The 17,149-nt window shown below is 39.0% G+C and overlaps 1 protein-coding gene across 2 annotated transcripts in view; it reads right to left on the bottom strand.

The window, feature by feature from the left end:
- The window catches only part of l1cama (L1 cell adhesion molecule, paralog a), an 86,995-nt gene that overhangs the window by 18,180 nt on the left and 51,666 nt on the right, over positions 1 to 17,149 (bottom strand). For both annotated transcript variants that reach the window (XM_057824562.1, XM_057824571.1), the window contains exons 2-5: positions 16,657 to 16,868; positions 9,119 to 9,133; positions 5,147 to 5,249; positions 2,730 to 2,932 (exon numbers count right to left, since the gene is read on the bottom strand). In XM_057824562.1, coding sequence (XP_057680545.1) covers positions 2,730 to 2,932; positions 5,147 to 5,249; positions 9,119 to 9,133; positions 16,657 to 16,783 — 448 coding nt within the window. In that variant the 5' untranslated portion in view covers positions 16,784 to 16,868. The remainder of the gene's footprint in view (positions 1 to 2,729; positions 2,933 to 5,146; positions 5,250 to 9,118; positions 9,134 to 16,656; positions 16,869 to 17,149) is intronic.

Raw genomic sequence — 17,149 nt, 5'->3', positions numbered from 1 at the left:
TCAACCTTCTTAGGTGTGGTAACAATTTGAAAATCTTAATTAAAAAAGTGGGGTTTCCAATGCTGGAAATGTAGTGCAAGCGTCATGAAAGTTTCAATGAGTGTGAATTTCTGTATGATTTTGTAACTTTAGATTCCTATGTATTTTGTATTTACTAGGGCTGTCAAACGATTTAAATTTTTAATCAAATTAATCACAACTTAAAAATTAATCGTAATTAATCGCATTTCAAACCATCTCTAAAATATGCCATATTTTTCTGTAAATTATTGTTGGAAAGGAAAGATAAGACACAAGACGGATATATACATTCAACATATTGTACATAAGTACTGTATTTGTTTATTATAACAATAAATCAACAAGATGGCATTAACATTATGAACATTCTGTTAAAGCGATCCATGGATAGAAAGACTTGTAGTTCCTAAAAGATAAATGTTAGTACAAGTTATACAAATTTTATATTAAAACCCCTCTTAATGTTTTCGTTTTAATAAGATTTCTAAAATTTTCAAAACAAAAAATAAACTAGTAGCTCGCCATTGTTGATGTCAATAACTGGCTGCTGGTAGCTACAGTACATTCAGTAACAGTAACAGGAATAGCATTGTACTTTGACATATTTACGTAAAATAAAAGCTACCTACATGTTTGTTTTGCTTTTATCCAAGAATGGAGACTGTTTTACGTCCATATCAATATAGAATTTGGGGATTTAAGCATTTATTCACAAGGATTTTAAACGGAAAAAGCTCTTCGTCTGTGTTTCCACTCAGTCAGCTTTGACAGCCACGCCACGCTACTTTGACCCCGTGCACCTTTGGAAGAACATCTACAGCATCTTTCACAACAGCGGCTGTATGGTGCTGCCCAGGTGTCCTGGGGCTGAAGTAAGTGGCGCGCATTATTAACTTTGTAAAAAAGATGAATCAAAACAAGTATGTTTCTAAAACAAACATGTTTTTTAGGACGCTAAGAGGATGAGGATGGCCCGATTCTCAAGCCTGAAGGTGCTGGCCAGGTGGGAGAACTACAAGTCTGTCAAGGCAGGCTACAAGTTGACCCAGAAGGTGCTGGCGCGCTCTTCGATCGAGTTGCAGAGCGTCGGGTTCATGATGGCGGTCATCAATGCCAACATTTTCGTCGGGCTGAGGCTCCTCGCCATGACCACAGGCAAGGAGGAACACAGGGACATGGAGACGGGGCTGGCGGTCCTCAAGCACCCATCTCTCCCCATTGCCCACATGGTGTCCTTTGGAATGTTGCTGTGGGACTCCCTGATGTGCAGGAAGCACAAGAGCACCTGCTGGAGTTCCTGGGGTTCTCTTTTCAACTGTTTTGGTGTGAACTTCTCCAAGGATCTGACTTCAGAAGCGAGGAAGAACAAGGCCTTGGAGTGGCCGATCGGCAGGACAGGAAAAGCAGCAGAGTCGAGGAGGGCAGAAAGGAGACGGCGAGGAACAGAGACTTGTACAAGTCGAGGAAGCTGACCACAAAAAGCAAGGCATAGAAAGAGGCTATGTGATTGTTGAAAGACGAGGCTCACATCCTGGTAACACCACATCAATTATTTGCACTGCCTGAATAGGACTATTTCATACACATTTTATATTTATGTTTATTTAGATTTCATACTTGCACGTCACTTTTGAGATTTTAACTTCTCCTGCACTGCAAAGGGAGATGCTCCACAATTTCATTGTAGAACTGTATAATGATAATAAAGGGCTATTATATTTGATAATAAGTTGTGATTGTATATAGAGTGTATTAATAATCTATTTATATATTATTTATGATTCTGCATTTTTTCCTCAAGTATTAAGTTTCTGATTTTAAATTGAGTGATTTATTAGCTGTTGAAAACTTGCAGTAAAGAAAAAAATAATTGCTATTTTGGTCAAAAACTTAACATATAATATATTAAACATTGCTATTGATCCTGAAAATATAAGTGATTATCTCTGCATTTGGTGATTTTTGTGCATCTCGTGTAAAATCTGAGATTTTTATAGCCATTTTAGGTTTTGTTATATTTATGCAAAAAACAATCAGGATTTTATAAGGGAACGACTTTGAATTTTTTCATGCCGCTCGCTGCTCATGGAGACTCGTATATGGCTAATGTAGGTGCCTGTTTTGGTTTTAGGTCGGTAGCAACTTTGGTTTTGAAAATATTTGAATTTGAAGTTTTTGAAAATAGGCCCCCTACGGATCAGCCCCGTTTCCCATGTCATGTCAAGTATCATGAAGTCTATGTTGGAACCCATGTTAATTTCTCTCACAAGAAAATCGGTTGTACGTCCGTCTTGCAGAAAAACAAAGAAACTGTGGCGCTGCCATAAATCGTCATATTTCGAGCATGTCGTTGCATGTAGAAACAAATAGCGAGTCAAGTTTTACGTGGGATGTTGAAAAGATTGTGTGTCAAAGCGACCGTATCTCGAGGTACAACTGTATGTGGTTTGGGTACAATAAGTTTGATTGTAGAATCAACACTTTTTTTAATAAAGTGTTTTACCAGACATGATACAATTTTGGGACACTAGCGAGTTTCCATGCTAACGATCTGTGTATGAGGCAGTAACAGCCACAAGCAGGACGAAAAAGTTTGTAAATTCCAACAATGCAATGTACGCTACGTAAGACCCTTAAAATTCAACTGTTTTAAATTGTCACTAAGCAATTTCTGATCAATCATTCTTGTGGGGTGCATGGCATCTTACCATCGGTGCGAAGCGTGGCCTCATTGGAGACGGCCGTGCCAAGCTCGTTGGATGCATAGCACACGTATTTGCCCTGGTACTGCTTCAGGGATTCTACACTGTTGCTAAGGGTGTAGAAGGCGAAGGAACCGGCTCGATCGATCACTTTCAGCTCCGGGTCGGTACCCGGGTCGAACTCCTCCCCGTCCTTCGTCCATCGGAAACTGGAAGCAAATAAAGACACAAAAAAACTTCAATAACTGCATGTCCTTATGTCACTAAATTTCAGGATGGAAATTAATTCAAGGCACGATGGGACTCTGAGCTTATTAAGTCTCATTGTGATATTTCTCTTTTTCTTGGCAAGCGCTGCAGTCTTCCACTTTGGGAAGATTGCTTGGTGACATTTGTCCTTTGTTGATAACAGAATTGTGACAGAGGGTTGATTTCCCCTCATGGTGGAAGAGCTATCAAGGAGATTGAAAGTCACCCAGAGTGACCAGAACAGGGTGTGGCGAGAGGAAGTGAGAGAGCGAGCATGAGTGGTTGTGAGCGGGAGTTACAGAGTATGTTTGAGTGAATGTGAAAAAATGTGGGGTACAGTGAAAATGAATGAAATGAGTTTCCATCATTTCCAGGTCTGACCACAAGTGTGTTACATTTAAAGGGAATGTGAAGGTGACAGCTTATTGGTTGCGAACAGAATGGTGAAAAATATCGCAAAACTGACTCATACTGTTGCACCAGCCTCTGGTGATCCACTCAATTTTGCAAAAACCTGGTCTAACACACCTCCTCGTAGGGCGCAACAATGCACCATTCTACAGTCCCTGACAGAAGTCTTGTTGCTTATCCATTTTGTAGAAACAATTGCTAATAACCTGACTTTTAATTATTCAATTGGTTTCAGAAATGGCTCATATGAAAGCTAAGACCCTCCCAAATGATGCTGAATGTACAAAAATATATTTGTTTCACTGAAAAAAGATTTATTATTTAATGAAGACATAAAGGTCAAATTTTGGCAAGACAAAAGTTTTGTCGCCTACAGAATGTAGTGTGAAAATTGAACAAAAAATGTACTTCAAATACAAAAACATGTTACATAACATAAGCGAATTAAGCAGTGGTGCTGTGAGGTTCAAAATTTAATATTTTGTATGACTTCCATGGGCTTGAAGGACTGCATCCATGCGGTTTGGCAAGGATTCATAAAATTTATTTTAAGAAGTCATCAGGAACATCAAAGAAAGCAGTCTTGCATGCCTCCCAGAGTTCATCAACATTCTTGGACTTTGTCTACCATGCTTCCTCTTTCATCCTACCCATGTCTGGTGACTGGGCTGGCCAGTCCTGGAGGATCTTTATCTTCTTTGCCTTGTGGAACTTTGAGGTAGAGATTGAAGTATGCGATGGAGCACCATCCTGCTGCAGAATATGTCCCTTTTTATGGTTAGGAATGTAAGAGGCAGCTAAGATTTGTTGATATTTCAGACTATTTATGTTGCCTTCCACCCTGCAGATCTCTCGCACACCCCCATACTGGATGTAACCCCAGACCATGATTTTGCCACCACCAAACTTCACTGCTTTGTGGCAAAAGGTGGATTTTTCAGATGAATCTTCCATTAAATTACACCACAGTCGCCGCAAATATTGCAGGAGACCTAATGGAGCCCGCTTTGATCAGAGATTCACTCACAAAACAGTGAAGTGAATCTCTACCTCAAAGTTCCTCAAGGCAAAGAAGATCAAGATCCTCCAGGACTGGCCAGCCCAGTCACCAGACATGGGTATGATGAAAGAGGAAGCATGGACGACGAAACCCAAGAATGTTGATGAACTCTGGGAAGCATGCAAGACTGCTTTCTTTGATGTTCCTGATGACTCCCTCAATAAATTGTATTAATCCTTCCCGAACCGCATGGATGCAGTCCTTCGAGCCCATGGAAGCATACAAAATATTAAATTTGGATCTCACAGCACCACATTCGCTTATTTTATGTAACATATTTTTGTATTTGAAGTACATTTTTTGTTCAATTTTCACACTACTTTCTGTAAGCGACAAAACTTTTGTCTTGCCAAAATTTGACCTTTAGGTCTTCATTAAATGATAAATCTTTTTTCAGTGAAACAAATATATTTTTGTACATTCAACATCATTTGGGAGGGTCTTAGCGTTCATATGAGTCATTTGTGAAACCAATTGAATAATTAAAAGTCAGGTTATTAGCAACTGTTTTTACAAAATGGATAAGCGACAAGACTTTTGTCAGGGACTGTACATTTGTGCTAGTTACAAAAATAGATAAGCGACAAGACTTTTGTCAGGGACTGTACATTTGTGCTAGTTACAAAAATAGAGGCCAGAGAGTGAAAAAAAGTGACAGAGAAAGAGGCAGCATGTGTGTGTGTGTGTGTCTGTGTATACGAACATGGGCGGAGGGTTGCCGGTGGCTTCACAGGTCATGACAAAGTCTTCAATGCTGAAGACAGTAAAAGACTCCGGCTGTGTGATGATAACTGGAGGCCTCTTGACTGCAAGGATCAGAAACACATACGGTTATACTACTGAAATGTTTGTGAAGAACATGCTAAAATGCACATGATCTCAAAACATATGCAGATCTGTTTAGCACCAGCTCCTACCAGATAAGATTTCACTTCATGGATATTCTTACTATAAGTGTGATGCTAGCATGATCTTAAAATATCAGTAGAAGGCTTATAGCATTTATCTAATCTTCAAAATAGTATCTTTATTATATGACAGTGCTGCATGTTTGATGGGTTCCATTACACATGCATTAACTTTGACGCATATTGCCCCAGAGAATGCCGGCAACCCTTGCGACCAGAAGATGGAGAGACACCAATCATTTGCAGGTTAACAGCTGCCAATAACTATCTATTCAGTCAATAGGATAAGGGAAGAGTCCCAAGATAAGGAGTGCAATGCCGGCTGAAGAGGAAATTGCTTGAGATGAGGGGAAATTGATGCGGCATCATTCAAGTAGGAGGTGAAGGAGGGATTTTAGAAGAACATCGAGATGGGAGCTCATCTTTTTCACTGTCACAGTCATTGGATCAAAGTCTGCAAACCCTTGTTCAAATACCTCTTTTTCAAATTAAAGGAACAATATCCCTCTAATTTGTATTCCAATGAATGTGACATACAATATTTATAAACCAGTTGAAAATTAAAAAAAAAAAAAAAAAAAGAATGAGAGGGGATTTTAAAATTAGCTTATTATCCGTAGAAATTTCAATCTTATACCAAGTCTCATTATCACCACTGTCAGAGCGGTATTCAAATTAAATTTATTTCTATACCCTCTACACCCCTTTAAAAAAACTCGAAAGGTCCGCAGAGTGCTTTACAACAATGATATGGTTTATAATAAATAAAAGGCAGGAAAGTATTATACAATGACATTGAGAAAAAAAAAAAAAAAACAATGCATCGCAATAAAAGTCAAAACAGCAAATAAAACAGTAAAACATATAAAATCCAAACCATTAAAACTCCTACGCAATTAAACCAAGCTACACCAGTCTGGATAAAAGACGGGTCTAAAAAAGTGGGTCTTTAACGGTGATCTAAAAAGACCTAATTTCTTAATTGTGTAGATTTCAGGGGGCAGGCTGTTCCACAATCTGGGGGCAGCAACTGTAAAGGATCGATCACCCCACTGTTTAAGCAAAAGAAGCTGGCCGGTAAAACGAAGAGCCCTGCCAAAATTATGGAGCGTTAAAATCTCCGACAAATAAGGAGCCAGTCCATTAACAGAATTAAAAACGAACAGTAAAAGTTTAAAATCAATGCTAACATTAACTGGAAGCCAGTGGAGCGATGACAGCACGGAGGTAATATGTTTACGTCTGGGTGTATCAGTTGAAAATCGAGCAGCAGCATTTTCAACAAGTTGCAGACGATAAACATTCAATTAAGAACAACATGAACAACTGATTGTGCATCTTTTGGGAGTGCACAACTGCAGTGCATTAAAGCTCTCGAGCAGCTCCTTGCGACCGTGATCATTTGACTTCTATTGCTGTCAATGGCAGAGAATGAGTTTTAAAATATGGCAAGTGAAATATGATCTCGGTTAAAGACACATTTTTTTAGACTCACCTTTCCCCCAGATTAGTGTAACCTGGTTTTATTTCTTAGGGTTTTTAATGTTTTCGGATTTTATCTGTTTTATTCTTTTGCAGTGGGAAAAATAAGTATTTAGTCAACCACTAATTGTGCAAGTTCTCCCACTTGAAAATATTAGAGAGGCCTGTAATTGTCAACATGGGTAAATCTCAACCATGAGAGACAGAATGTGGGGAAAAAAAACAGAAAACCACATTGTTTGACTTTTTAAAGAATTTATTTGCAAATCATGGTGGAAAAGAAGTATTTGGTCAATACCAAAAGTTCATCTCAATACTTTGTACCCTTTGTTGGCAATAACGGAGGCCAAATGTTTTCTGTAACTCTTCACAAGCTTTTCACACACTCTTGCTGGTATTTTGGCCCATTCCTCCATGCGGATCTCCTCTAGAGCAGTGATGTTTTGGGGCTGTCGTTGGGCAACACGAAATTTCAACTCCCTCCACAGATTTTCTATTGGGTTGAGATCTGGAGACTAGCTAGGCCACTCCCGGACCTTGGAATGCTTCTTACGAAGCCACTCCTTTGTTGCCCTGGCTGTGTGTTTGGGATCATTGTCATGCTGAAAGACCCATCCACGTCTCATCTTCAACGCCCTTGCTGATGGAAGGAGATTTTCACTCAAAATCTCTCAATACATGGCCCCATTTATTCTTTCCTATACACTGATCAGTAGTCCTGGTCCCTTTGCAGAAAAACAGCCCCAAAGCTTGAGGTTTCCGCCCCCATGCTACACAGTGGGTATGGTGTTCTTCGGATGCAATTCAGTATTCTTTCTCCTCCAAACACGAGAACCTGTGTTTCTACCAAAAAGTTCTATTTTGGTTTCATCTGACCATAACACATTCTCCCTGTACTCTTCTGGATCATCCAAATGCTCTCTAGCGAACCGCAGACGGGCCTGGACGTGTACTGGCTTCAGCAGGGGGACACGTCTGACAGTGCAGGATTTGAGTCCCTGGCGGCGCATTGGGTTACTGATAATAGCCTTTGTTACTGTGGTCCCAGCTCTCTGTAGGTCGTTCACTAGGTCCCCCCGTGTGGTTCTGGGATTTTTGCTCACCGTTCTTGTTATCATTTTGGCGCCACGGGGTGAGATCTTGCATGGAGCCCCAGATCGAGGGAGATTATCAGGGGTCTTGTATGTTTTCCATTTTCTAATAATTGCTTCCACAGTTGATTTCTTTACACCAAGCATTTTACCTATTGCAGATTTAGTCTTCCCAGCCTGGTGCAGGTCTACAATTTTGTCTCTGATGTCCTTCGACAGCTCTCTGGTCTTGGCCATAATAGAGTTTGGAGTGTGACTGACAGGTGGATAGGTGTCTTTTATACTGATAATGAGTTAAAACAGGTGCCATTAATACAGGTAACGAGTGGAGCCTCGCTAGACCACGTTAGACGTCGTTAGAAGAAGTTAGACCTCTTTGACAGCCAGAAATCTTGCTTGTTTGTAGGTGACCAAATACTTATTTTCCACTCTAATTTGGAAATAAATTCTTTAAAAATCAAACAATGTGATTTTCTGTTTTTTTACCACATTCTGTCTCTCATGGTTGAGGTTTACCCATGTTGACAATTACAGGCCTCTCTAATCTTTTCAAGTAGTAGAACTTGCACAATTGGTGGTTGACTAAATACTTATTTGCCCCACTTTATTTTTTTCATTCAGAATCACATTAAAATTGTAAGAAATGGTGCAAGGTTAGCTAATAAAGAGGGCGGGGGTATGTGTAATTGAGGCAAAGGGAGCAATTAGAACAGACTTGAAAAACATGACTCGACAGCAGAGCAAAAAGAATGATGAACGGCAATGATGCAGCTACCGATGGAGACAGAAATTGACAAAAGGCTCAGCGGAGAGAAAGCTAGTGAGAGAGTGATGGAATGCTGTGGAAGCTAATAAGCCTCTTTCTCCTGATCAAATAAAAGTTGAGGCTCGGGGCTGGGCAGAGAAGGGTGGCGATTTTATTTCCCAATACTCCCCATGTGACAGCACAAAAATTCTCACAGACTGAGGCGACAAACACGCACCAAAAAATGACTCGATGTCACATGTGCAAATACTGAAATGCACACGAACACATTGCAAATGCTGGATACATTAAAATGCAATACAGTGTAAACACTTTTTTTTTTACTGTGCACTGAATGGAAAAATAACCCTGCCAATGAAAGTGTTTACAAGCAACTTTGCCAGCACCTGCATTACCAAAGATTGTTCAGCGACGTTGAAAGCACTTACGGTCACTTATGTGGTCTGATGTTGTCCACAGTGGAGGCCAGAGAGTAAGCGTGAAGGAGAAAATGTTTTAGTTACAGTACACAAGAGAAAACTAATTATGGAGAAATTAGACAGACTGCAGTTGTTTCACACAGTTTAGTAATAGGAAAGATATGATAAATATATGATAAATAATAAATTCTGTTTCATATAGGTTTACAAAAGCAGCTTTCTGAGGTTTTGCTTATAAAATCTTTATTGACACCTTTTTTAATTTTGTTGACTTTATGCTAAGCCAAACATGTTCCAGTCATTAAAATTGTTACATTTATATGCCTTGGGATATGAGTGACCAGTCATCAGATTTTCGAAATAAAAGCCGTCATTTGCCAATAATTTGAATTGGGGTGAGGAGTAAATATGAGTGCTGGATGCTGGCAGCGGACTTGATGCAGCTCCTCATGTCGCAACAAAAAACGGCTTTGCAGAATATGAACAAATCTTCAAAATTGAGACTTCACGTTTGCCTATTGCCACAATAAGTTGAAGTTTAGTGTCAAATTTCTAAACCGTTTAAAACATACAGAACTGTATTGGCCCGAATCCAAGACAGTGTTTTTTGCATTGAAATAAGACTGTAAAAGTGGGGGTTATCTTATATTCTTATATATATCTTATATTCGCGGTCTAGACTTTATACCCATTCACGACGCTAGATGGCACCAGATATCATTGAAGTGATGTTCTGTCATGACAGATCTCAGCTACTCTCAAGTTTAACCAGTTTGCATTATTTTATTGCAATGTTTTCCCTATTTCAGATTTGTTTCAAGACTACAGTTACAGTTAGACTTCACTTTGATGGTTAATGTAGTTATTGCAATTTTGTTGTTTTATCACAATAGATTGGTTTATTTACATTTCAAAAACTAGAAGCCATTAATTTACGAATGTGATTGCACTTTAGTTTACATATTTAAATGTTCAGATATTAAGATTTAAATGAGGCAAAATAACATGCTTTTTCTTGCAAAAATATTGTTATAATCATTTGTTTCAGATGTACTGTAATTATTTTCTGTGTAAAAATTAATTTGGTGTTCAAAAAGTCTTTTTTCAAACTTGAGTCTTGAAAAAGAGGGGGTCGTCTTATAATCAGGGCTGTCATATTCGGGCCAGTACAGTATTTTTTCAAAGAAGTGTTCACCATCTGCCAAACTGCTTTCTGCCTCACTCTGCCTTGCTGTCTACGCTTGTATCTTCATTTTTTTGCTTGTGAATGAAGGCAAGGTAGGTTGTATCGATAAAATATGGTGTCTCTCATATACTAAGGAATTTCTGTATTTTGTTTTGTAAAGATTGTAGATTAGTATGTTATCCAGTCATCCACGTAACAGAATTTGAGGCCCGGTGTGTGATAAATAAATATTGTAGCTAGGTAACGAAATAACAACAATCATGATACATTACCGGCATAACGACATACTCTTGTGAAGTAGCCCTTCTTGACAAATTGATCTTTCTCACTGACTCTCTCTCTCATTGAAACAGCATGCTAATTGAAAGGCAAGGGACACCTTGACCTTTTACCTGCTCTTCCTCTTCCATCCTTCCTTTTGTACATCATCTTCTCCCCCCCTTCCCCCATTCGGGTAAATTAGATGGTTGAATTTATAGCTTTTCATCAGCATTCACGCTGCGTGTGTGCGTTTACGGTCTTGTTTGCTCACAAGTCTGTGTGGGTGGTGAAGGACACTGACTCACTTTTCCATCAAGAGAAGCAACAAAAGCAGTAACTGGATTGCTTTCTCTTTCTGTTTTGACACAATGCCAGATTGCCAGCCCCTAAAACTGCCAATTTACTTGCTGGACCTCCCATTCTTATTAGACTCATATGGCAAAGAGAGGAATAGACAAACTCTCCACAGGGTGTATGAAATTACCATATGATCGTATCGTACACATGTGAATCATATACGTTTAGTTCAGTTCAATTCATATATTACTGTTGTCATCATAAGATCATCTCAGCTCATCTGGTTATACCAGTGGTGCCTCGAGATGTGAAAGCTTCGAGTACACAAAAAATTCATTTTACAAAAAGATCTGTGAAGAATTTTTCCGCTTCATATTACAAAAAAAAAATTCAGTAGAGTATACGACATAATTCCTACTGTAACATTAAACGTTGCGTCGTAAAGCACTGTATGTGTCAGAATCTTTCCCATCATGCTCAGAAACATGATCCACCTATTCTATTGGCCAATTGTAGGTATCATCACTTTTGCTTTCGGACATTGCCTCTCGAAAGGACATTTTCGTAATTTTGGTCCTATTTTGTATTATGTTCTATTATGTACTTCATAACAGGTGTTAACAGTTGGTTTAGGTGTATTGAATTATTCAAGTGTATTTGGCTCTTATGTAATTCTGGTTTTATCGATTTACATGTAAAAACAAAATTCATTGTACGAAAAAAATCATGATACGAAAATCACTCTGGAACAAATTAATTTCGTATCTCCATTTTCACTGGAACCTGTTTGGTTGAGTGGCTGCTTTTATTTGGAGATTATAATTCGCTTAGTTGTCAAATTTAGTGGGAGGGTGCATATTGGCCACAGGAAGAATGAGCTTTCTTTTTTAAGCAAAATATTTTAAACAAATGGCATCATAACTGGTAAAATAAAATAAAATAAAATAAAATAAATGAATAAAGATCGTCTTCCCATATGTTGTAAGGATAGAATTGACCCTACCATCACTCCTTTTTACTTGCTGAATATGCCGGTCCATTTTTTCCCCCCTCAAATGCACGTTCGATTAGCTGATGACTTGCATTTATTTAAAATGTATTTATCTATTTTCTTTATTATTTGTTTAAAAAAAAAAATTATTTGCAGCCAATGCAAACATTTTTTCTAGATAATCATACATTAATCATAATGGCAGTAAAACGTTTTCATTTTTGTGGAGTTTAGGCTGTGCTTGTGTACAAAAGCAGTAGTGTTTTACCTGAAGGAAGACTCCATTTTTATTTATTTTTGTTATTCCCTGAGTAAGAGGTTTTTTCATTTATATTTAATTTCTTTATTTAGACATTGTTGTGTGGTCTAAAGACAAATGTTTCTTTTTTTGCATTCCTGGATAGTTAAGAGATTATTAACAAGTTTGTATTTATTGTTTATGTTAATGTATTTGAAATTATGTTCAAATATTTCAATTTAAATTTGCTAGTAAAATCAAGACATTTATCAAAGGTTTGAATTGAATGGTGTGTCATCTGAACCAATACATGTAAAAGTGTAAGTCAACACAGATGTATTTTGCATTGATCATTTAGCAAATAATCAGCCAATCAAATGTGCGTTTGAGGGGGAAAAAATGGACCGGCACATTCAGCAAGTGAAAAGGGGTAAATGTAAGTCTGAACATAATGAAAATAATTCACTAAATAATAGTAGGTTAAATTATATCCTTACATCATATGGGAAGACAATCTAAATTATAATTGAACACATTATGTAATGCAAATACAGTAAGTTGCTTAAGAGTTGGTGGGGACAATTTGAGCATCCTGAAAAGTTGGTAGTGTTATGTCCCTACCGTCCGTATGCAAACCTACGCCCTTGGTCTCGACCACCAGGTATCGCCACAGTCACAGGCACCAAACAGTTCCAAACAATTGAAAAAAGTATTTCATATGTAGGATAATAGATTGGTACAGAAAGAAATAGTGTGTGCATGCTGGACATTTTTCACGGTATCATGGTATTGCAATTACAGCTCTAAAATGTGTTACTTTGAGATACTTTTCCCCATTGAACAGGATTTTTATTTTTCAAAACATATTAGCAAATTGGAACATAAGTGTAATGTTAGGTTAAAATACATTTTGAAAAATAACAAAATATTCTAAATAATATTAAAATAAATGCAGTCCTTTAAGTGAGCCTAAACCCACAGTCACAGCTCAACACTAAAGTAATTGAATTATTTTCCATAAAAGCACGTGTGTATGACTCGTGTCATGTTACATTTTACACACACTCTCCTTCCCACGTTCTACCAGACACACTAAACACACTGGAGTTAACTCTCATGGCTGGTGGGAAACGTTCATGACAGTGTTTACTAACCTTTAATTTTGTATGAATGCAAAATCATATCGGAGGTATTGCCTCCTCAGTAGCCACCCTGCGCAAACATGTTTTACATGTCAGTTGGCCCTCCTCCTCTAAGCCGCGGCCATCTGTGGCCAGCGATTTCATTTTCTTGGATTGGGGGAGAAAGTTCAGGAGTTCCACCTCCTCCAGCCATCGTGTAGCACAGCTCACTCACTGACACTGAGCAACAACCAGTGGGGGAGGGTTGAGTCTTGCAGCTGCAAGCGAGGGATTTCTCCATGCATTTTTGGGACATAAAAAATAGCTAATTGTTAGGGTCTCTGCTAGAGATGTCCCGATCAGGTCCGATCACGTCATTTTCAAAGTATCGGAATCGGCAAAAAAACATCAGCCATGCCTTTTTGTATATATATATATACTGTATATATTTTAATTAAATCATTTTCTAATTGTATGTAACGTCACAGACATAATATGTTACACTCATCCAGAGTCTTTAGTTTAGGCTTAAGGGTTATCAAATTTATCCCGATAACAGCGGCAATTAATTTTTAAAAAAAATGTGTCACGTTAAAATATTTAACGCAATTAATGCATGCGCTGCATGACCCTCTCACTCATTGTCGCGCTCAATCTGTAATGACGCCGTTTTACCTATATAGAGAGATAAAAGGCAGCGCAAAATGAGTAGAGTGAACTTTGGCAGCCTTTGGAGCCTTTTACTAATTGGCTAAAGCCTTGCAATCCCTCTCCCTATGATTAGAAATATCATGGGAAGCAATGTGGGGAAGCAAGCTGGCAATTGATCATTGTCTTAACACCTTATGTTATTTCCCAACGCAGAGAAGATATAGCAATTGGTAGCACGTTGCACAGTCATGGTTCCACTTCCCATCATGCGTTTGGGATGGCCACAGTATCATTTACTGAAAGCTCAACAAATACACTAAATGGCAATATTTAGTCACAATATACAAAGTCACAAGTCTTTCTATCCGTGGATCCCTCTCACAGAAAGAATGTTAATAATGTAAATGCCATCTTGAAGATTTATTTTCATGATAAACAAATGCAGTACTTATGTACTGTATGTTGAATGTATATATTCGTCCGAGTTTTATTCATTTTTTTCTTAATGTATTGCCAAAATGTATATGAGCGGGAAAAATTATCGGGAATGATTGGAATTGAATCGGGAGCAAAAAAAACAATCGGATCGGGAAATATCGGGATCGGCAGATACTCAAACTAAAACGATCGGGATCGGATCGGGAGCAAAAAAACATGATCGGAACAACCCTAGTCTCTGCCCCTTTCTCCTGATACCTGGCCCACCTTGGGCAGGTATGTGTGTTTTTAATCTACTTGCAGGTTGGAATTAATGCTGTCAGTGAAATGCATTAATAACGCCGTTAACGCAAACCCCTTTTGGCGCCATTATTTTTTAAAATGCGTGATTAAATATGGCCCTTCCTTCACCCCGTAGTTTGGAATAGACCTATTGCAAAACCACGCCACCAAAACCGAAAAGTCGGACGCTTGCATAGGAATATATTGTGTGGTCGTGACTTAAAGCATCTTTTCTCTAACTTTAAAATTGCAAAAAACCCAATGGTTTAAGGCTGTGCGTGGGGTTCCGAAACCAGGTACCCTGAAAGATATGGGGGAGGATCTTTTTATTTTCCAGTCGGCAGAGTGGTTTGCACATCCGCTTCACAGTTCTCAGGTCAAAGGTTCAATCCCGGGCTCCGGCCTTCCTGTGTGGAGTTTGCATATTCTGTACCTGCGCGGGTTTTCTCCGGATACTCCGGTTTCTCCTCCACATCCCAAAAAGAAAACATGCATGTTAGGCTGATCAAACATTCAAAGTTATTCCTAGGCATGAGTGTGCGCGCGAATGGTTGTTCGTCTCTTTGTGCCCTGCGATTGGCTGGCAACCGATTCAGGGGGGTGTACCCCACCTACTAGGGATTGGTTCCAGCACCCTCGTGAGGATAAGCGGCTCAGAAAACTAATGAATTTTATCAGTGCCTTTTTCAAAGCCTAAAAGAAAGCTGGCCAAATGCAAGCTATGGATAAGGCTATAAGACTACATAAACAACTGAATGTCAAGTCACCAAATCATATTTCATCGCATGAAGTAGAAACGTAGACTTAACTATTAATGTTAGTTATCTAACATTAACAGACTAATTGTGTAGTTGCCTATCACTACACAAATATAATAAAATATAACAAATCTAAGCTGTCAAGACCCCAGCACTGAAAGTCCAAAGTAAAAACCACAAAATTTCTATAAAGAAAGGAAAACGTACTTACATTTAGTCACGGACGCACATGAAGGAAAGATCCCCTTACACACATCTTAGCATGTGGTTGCGGTCAACTCATTTGGCATGCCGCTCTCTCACCGTTTGTCTTAAGCATTTATTTACGCCGGATTCATGTTTCACATGTATGTTTAGGATGTAAGTTGTTTATTTAGCACCACTGGATAGTATTGAGAATCCAACTAAATGTAAAAGACTGCTTATTCATTGCCACAAAGCTTCAGAGAAAAATCTGACAGAACACATGACATGACATTACTAACGTTATAGCTAGATAGATATTCGCCCTGTGGGGTTTCTCGATTTTAAGTTTTGAGAGGTAGCATTTCATCCCCATTATAATAATGGTCTCCTCTCTGTAAAGTTTAATACCATTGACATACCGCTCCACTGGATACTGCAACGCTCTCTGTCTGCTTCTAGACGAAAAAATTAATAAACAGGTCTATTGCCAGCTCTGGTAGTGCAAATTCGGAAATTTGAACTCCCGCCATCATCCATAAATCGTTCGTACACTCAGTTACTGTCACTGAGAGAATTTGACAGAGCCTTGGGTTGTCCTGGTTTTCCGAGGGGGCGGGGCTTTGCAATTGGTCCATTCAAGGCAGCGGCCTTAAGATGATGATCTCTTGAATAAATGTCCACTGTAGTCTGTCACTAAATGTTCAATTGACTTTTTTTCCTACACTATATTTTACCACATGTGAGAGTGTTAGATTATATGAAATGCTGACCCAGGAAGACTTGTGATCAGACAAGGCAAAATCTCATTGCATTTTCCCAACTAACTCCATTGTTGATTAAATTACTCCACAATCAGATTCTGGTTTGCTCAAAAGAACTAGATCAATAATGGGACTAATCAATGATCTACGACAGGATCCCTTACAAAGTAATTAGACACAATCGGAGGAAGAAGAAAAAAAGAGCTCTTAGTAATCCAGCCCTGAAGAATAGTGCGCTCAATCTGCTCCATGTTCTAATTAATCACGTTGAAAGTAATTATTAGCACACTTTGATGGTTCAACTTTGTTTAAATAGCACAACAAATGGGTGAGTGCCCAAGCATCCGTCTTGCAATATGACATGGTGGTGTACTCACAGTTGGAGGGAATGTGTATGGTTGCTAGGCTGGTGTGGACTGCAAGGAAGAGGAGGGAGAGGATGGTGGGGAGGAGGCCCAAGCAATGCCTCCTACTGCCGACCTGCTGTCGCCACACGTGAGCCATTTCCCGCTGTCCGCGCAAGTCCTCACACACACACACTTGTTCGGATGGTCTATTCGCCCCTCGCAGCCTCCCGCTGCTCTTCTTTCTGCCAAGTAAAAGAGGAGGAGGTAAGGTGGGGCACGGGGGAAGCGGGGGCCATGTGCCACAACGGGAGAAACATGAGCGTGCGCCATGTGGTCAGACCTATTGACAGACTGAGAAATGGAGTTAGCTAACTGTAAAAATAGAGCAACAATTAACAGATTCACACTTGTTTAATAACATGTACAGTCGTCCTTATGGACAAGCGGGATGGATGAGAAAAAAAGAGCAAAACAATAAGAGGCCAATGGACAAATGATGGACAGACATGCATAAACCACCCCG

This window comes from Corythoichthys intestinalis, chromosome 2 (genome assembly GCF_030265065.1).
Source record: "Corythoichthys intestinalis isolate RoL2023-P3 chromosome 2, ASM3026506v1, whole genome shotgun sequence".
Classification (NCBI taxonomy): domain Eukaryota; kingdom Metazoa; phylum Chordata; class Actinopteri; order Syngnathiformes; family Syngnathidae; genus Corythoichthys; species Corythoichthys intestinalis.
This window is presented reverse-complemented; position numbering and strand designations above follow the sequence as displayed.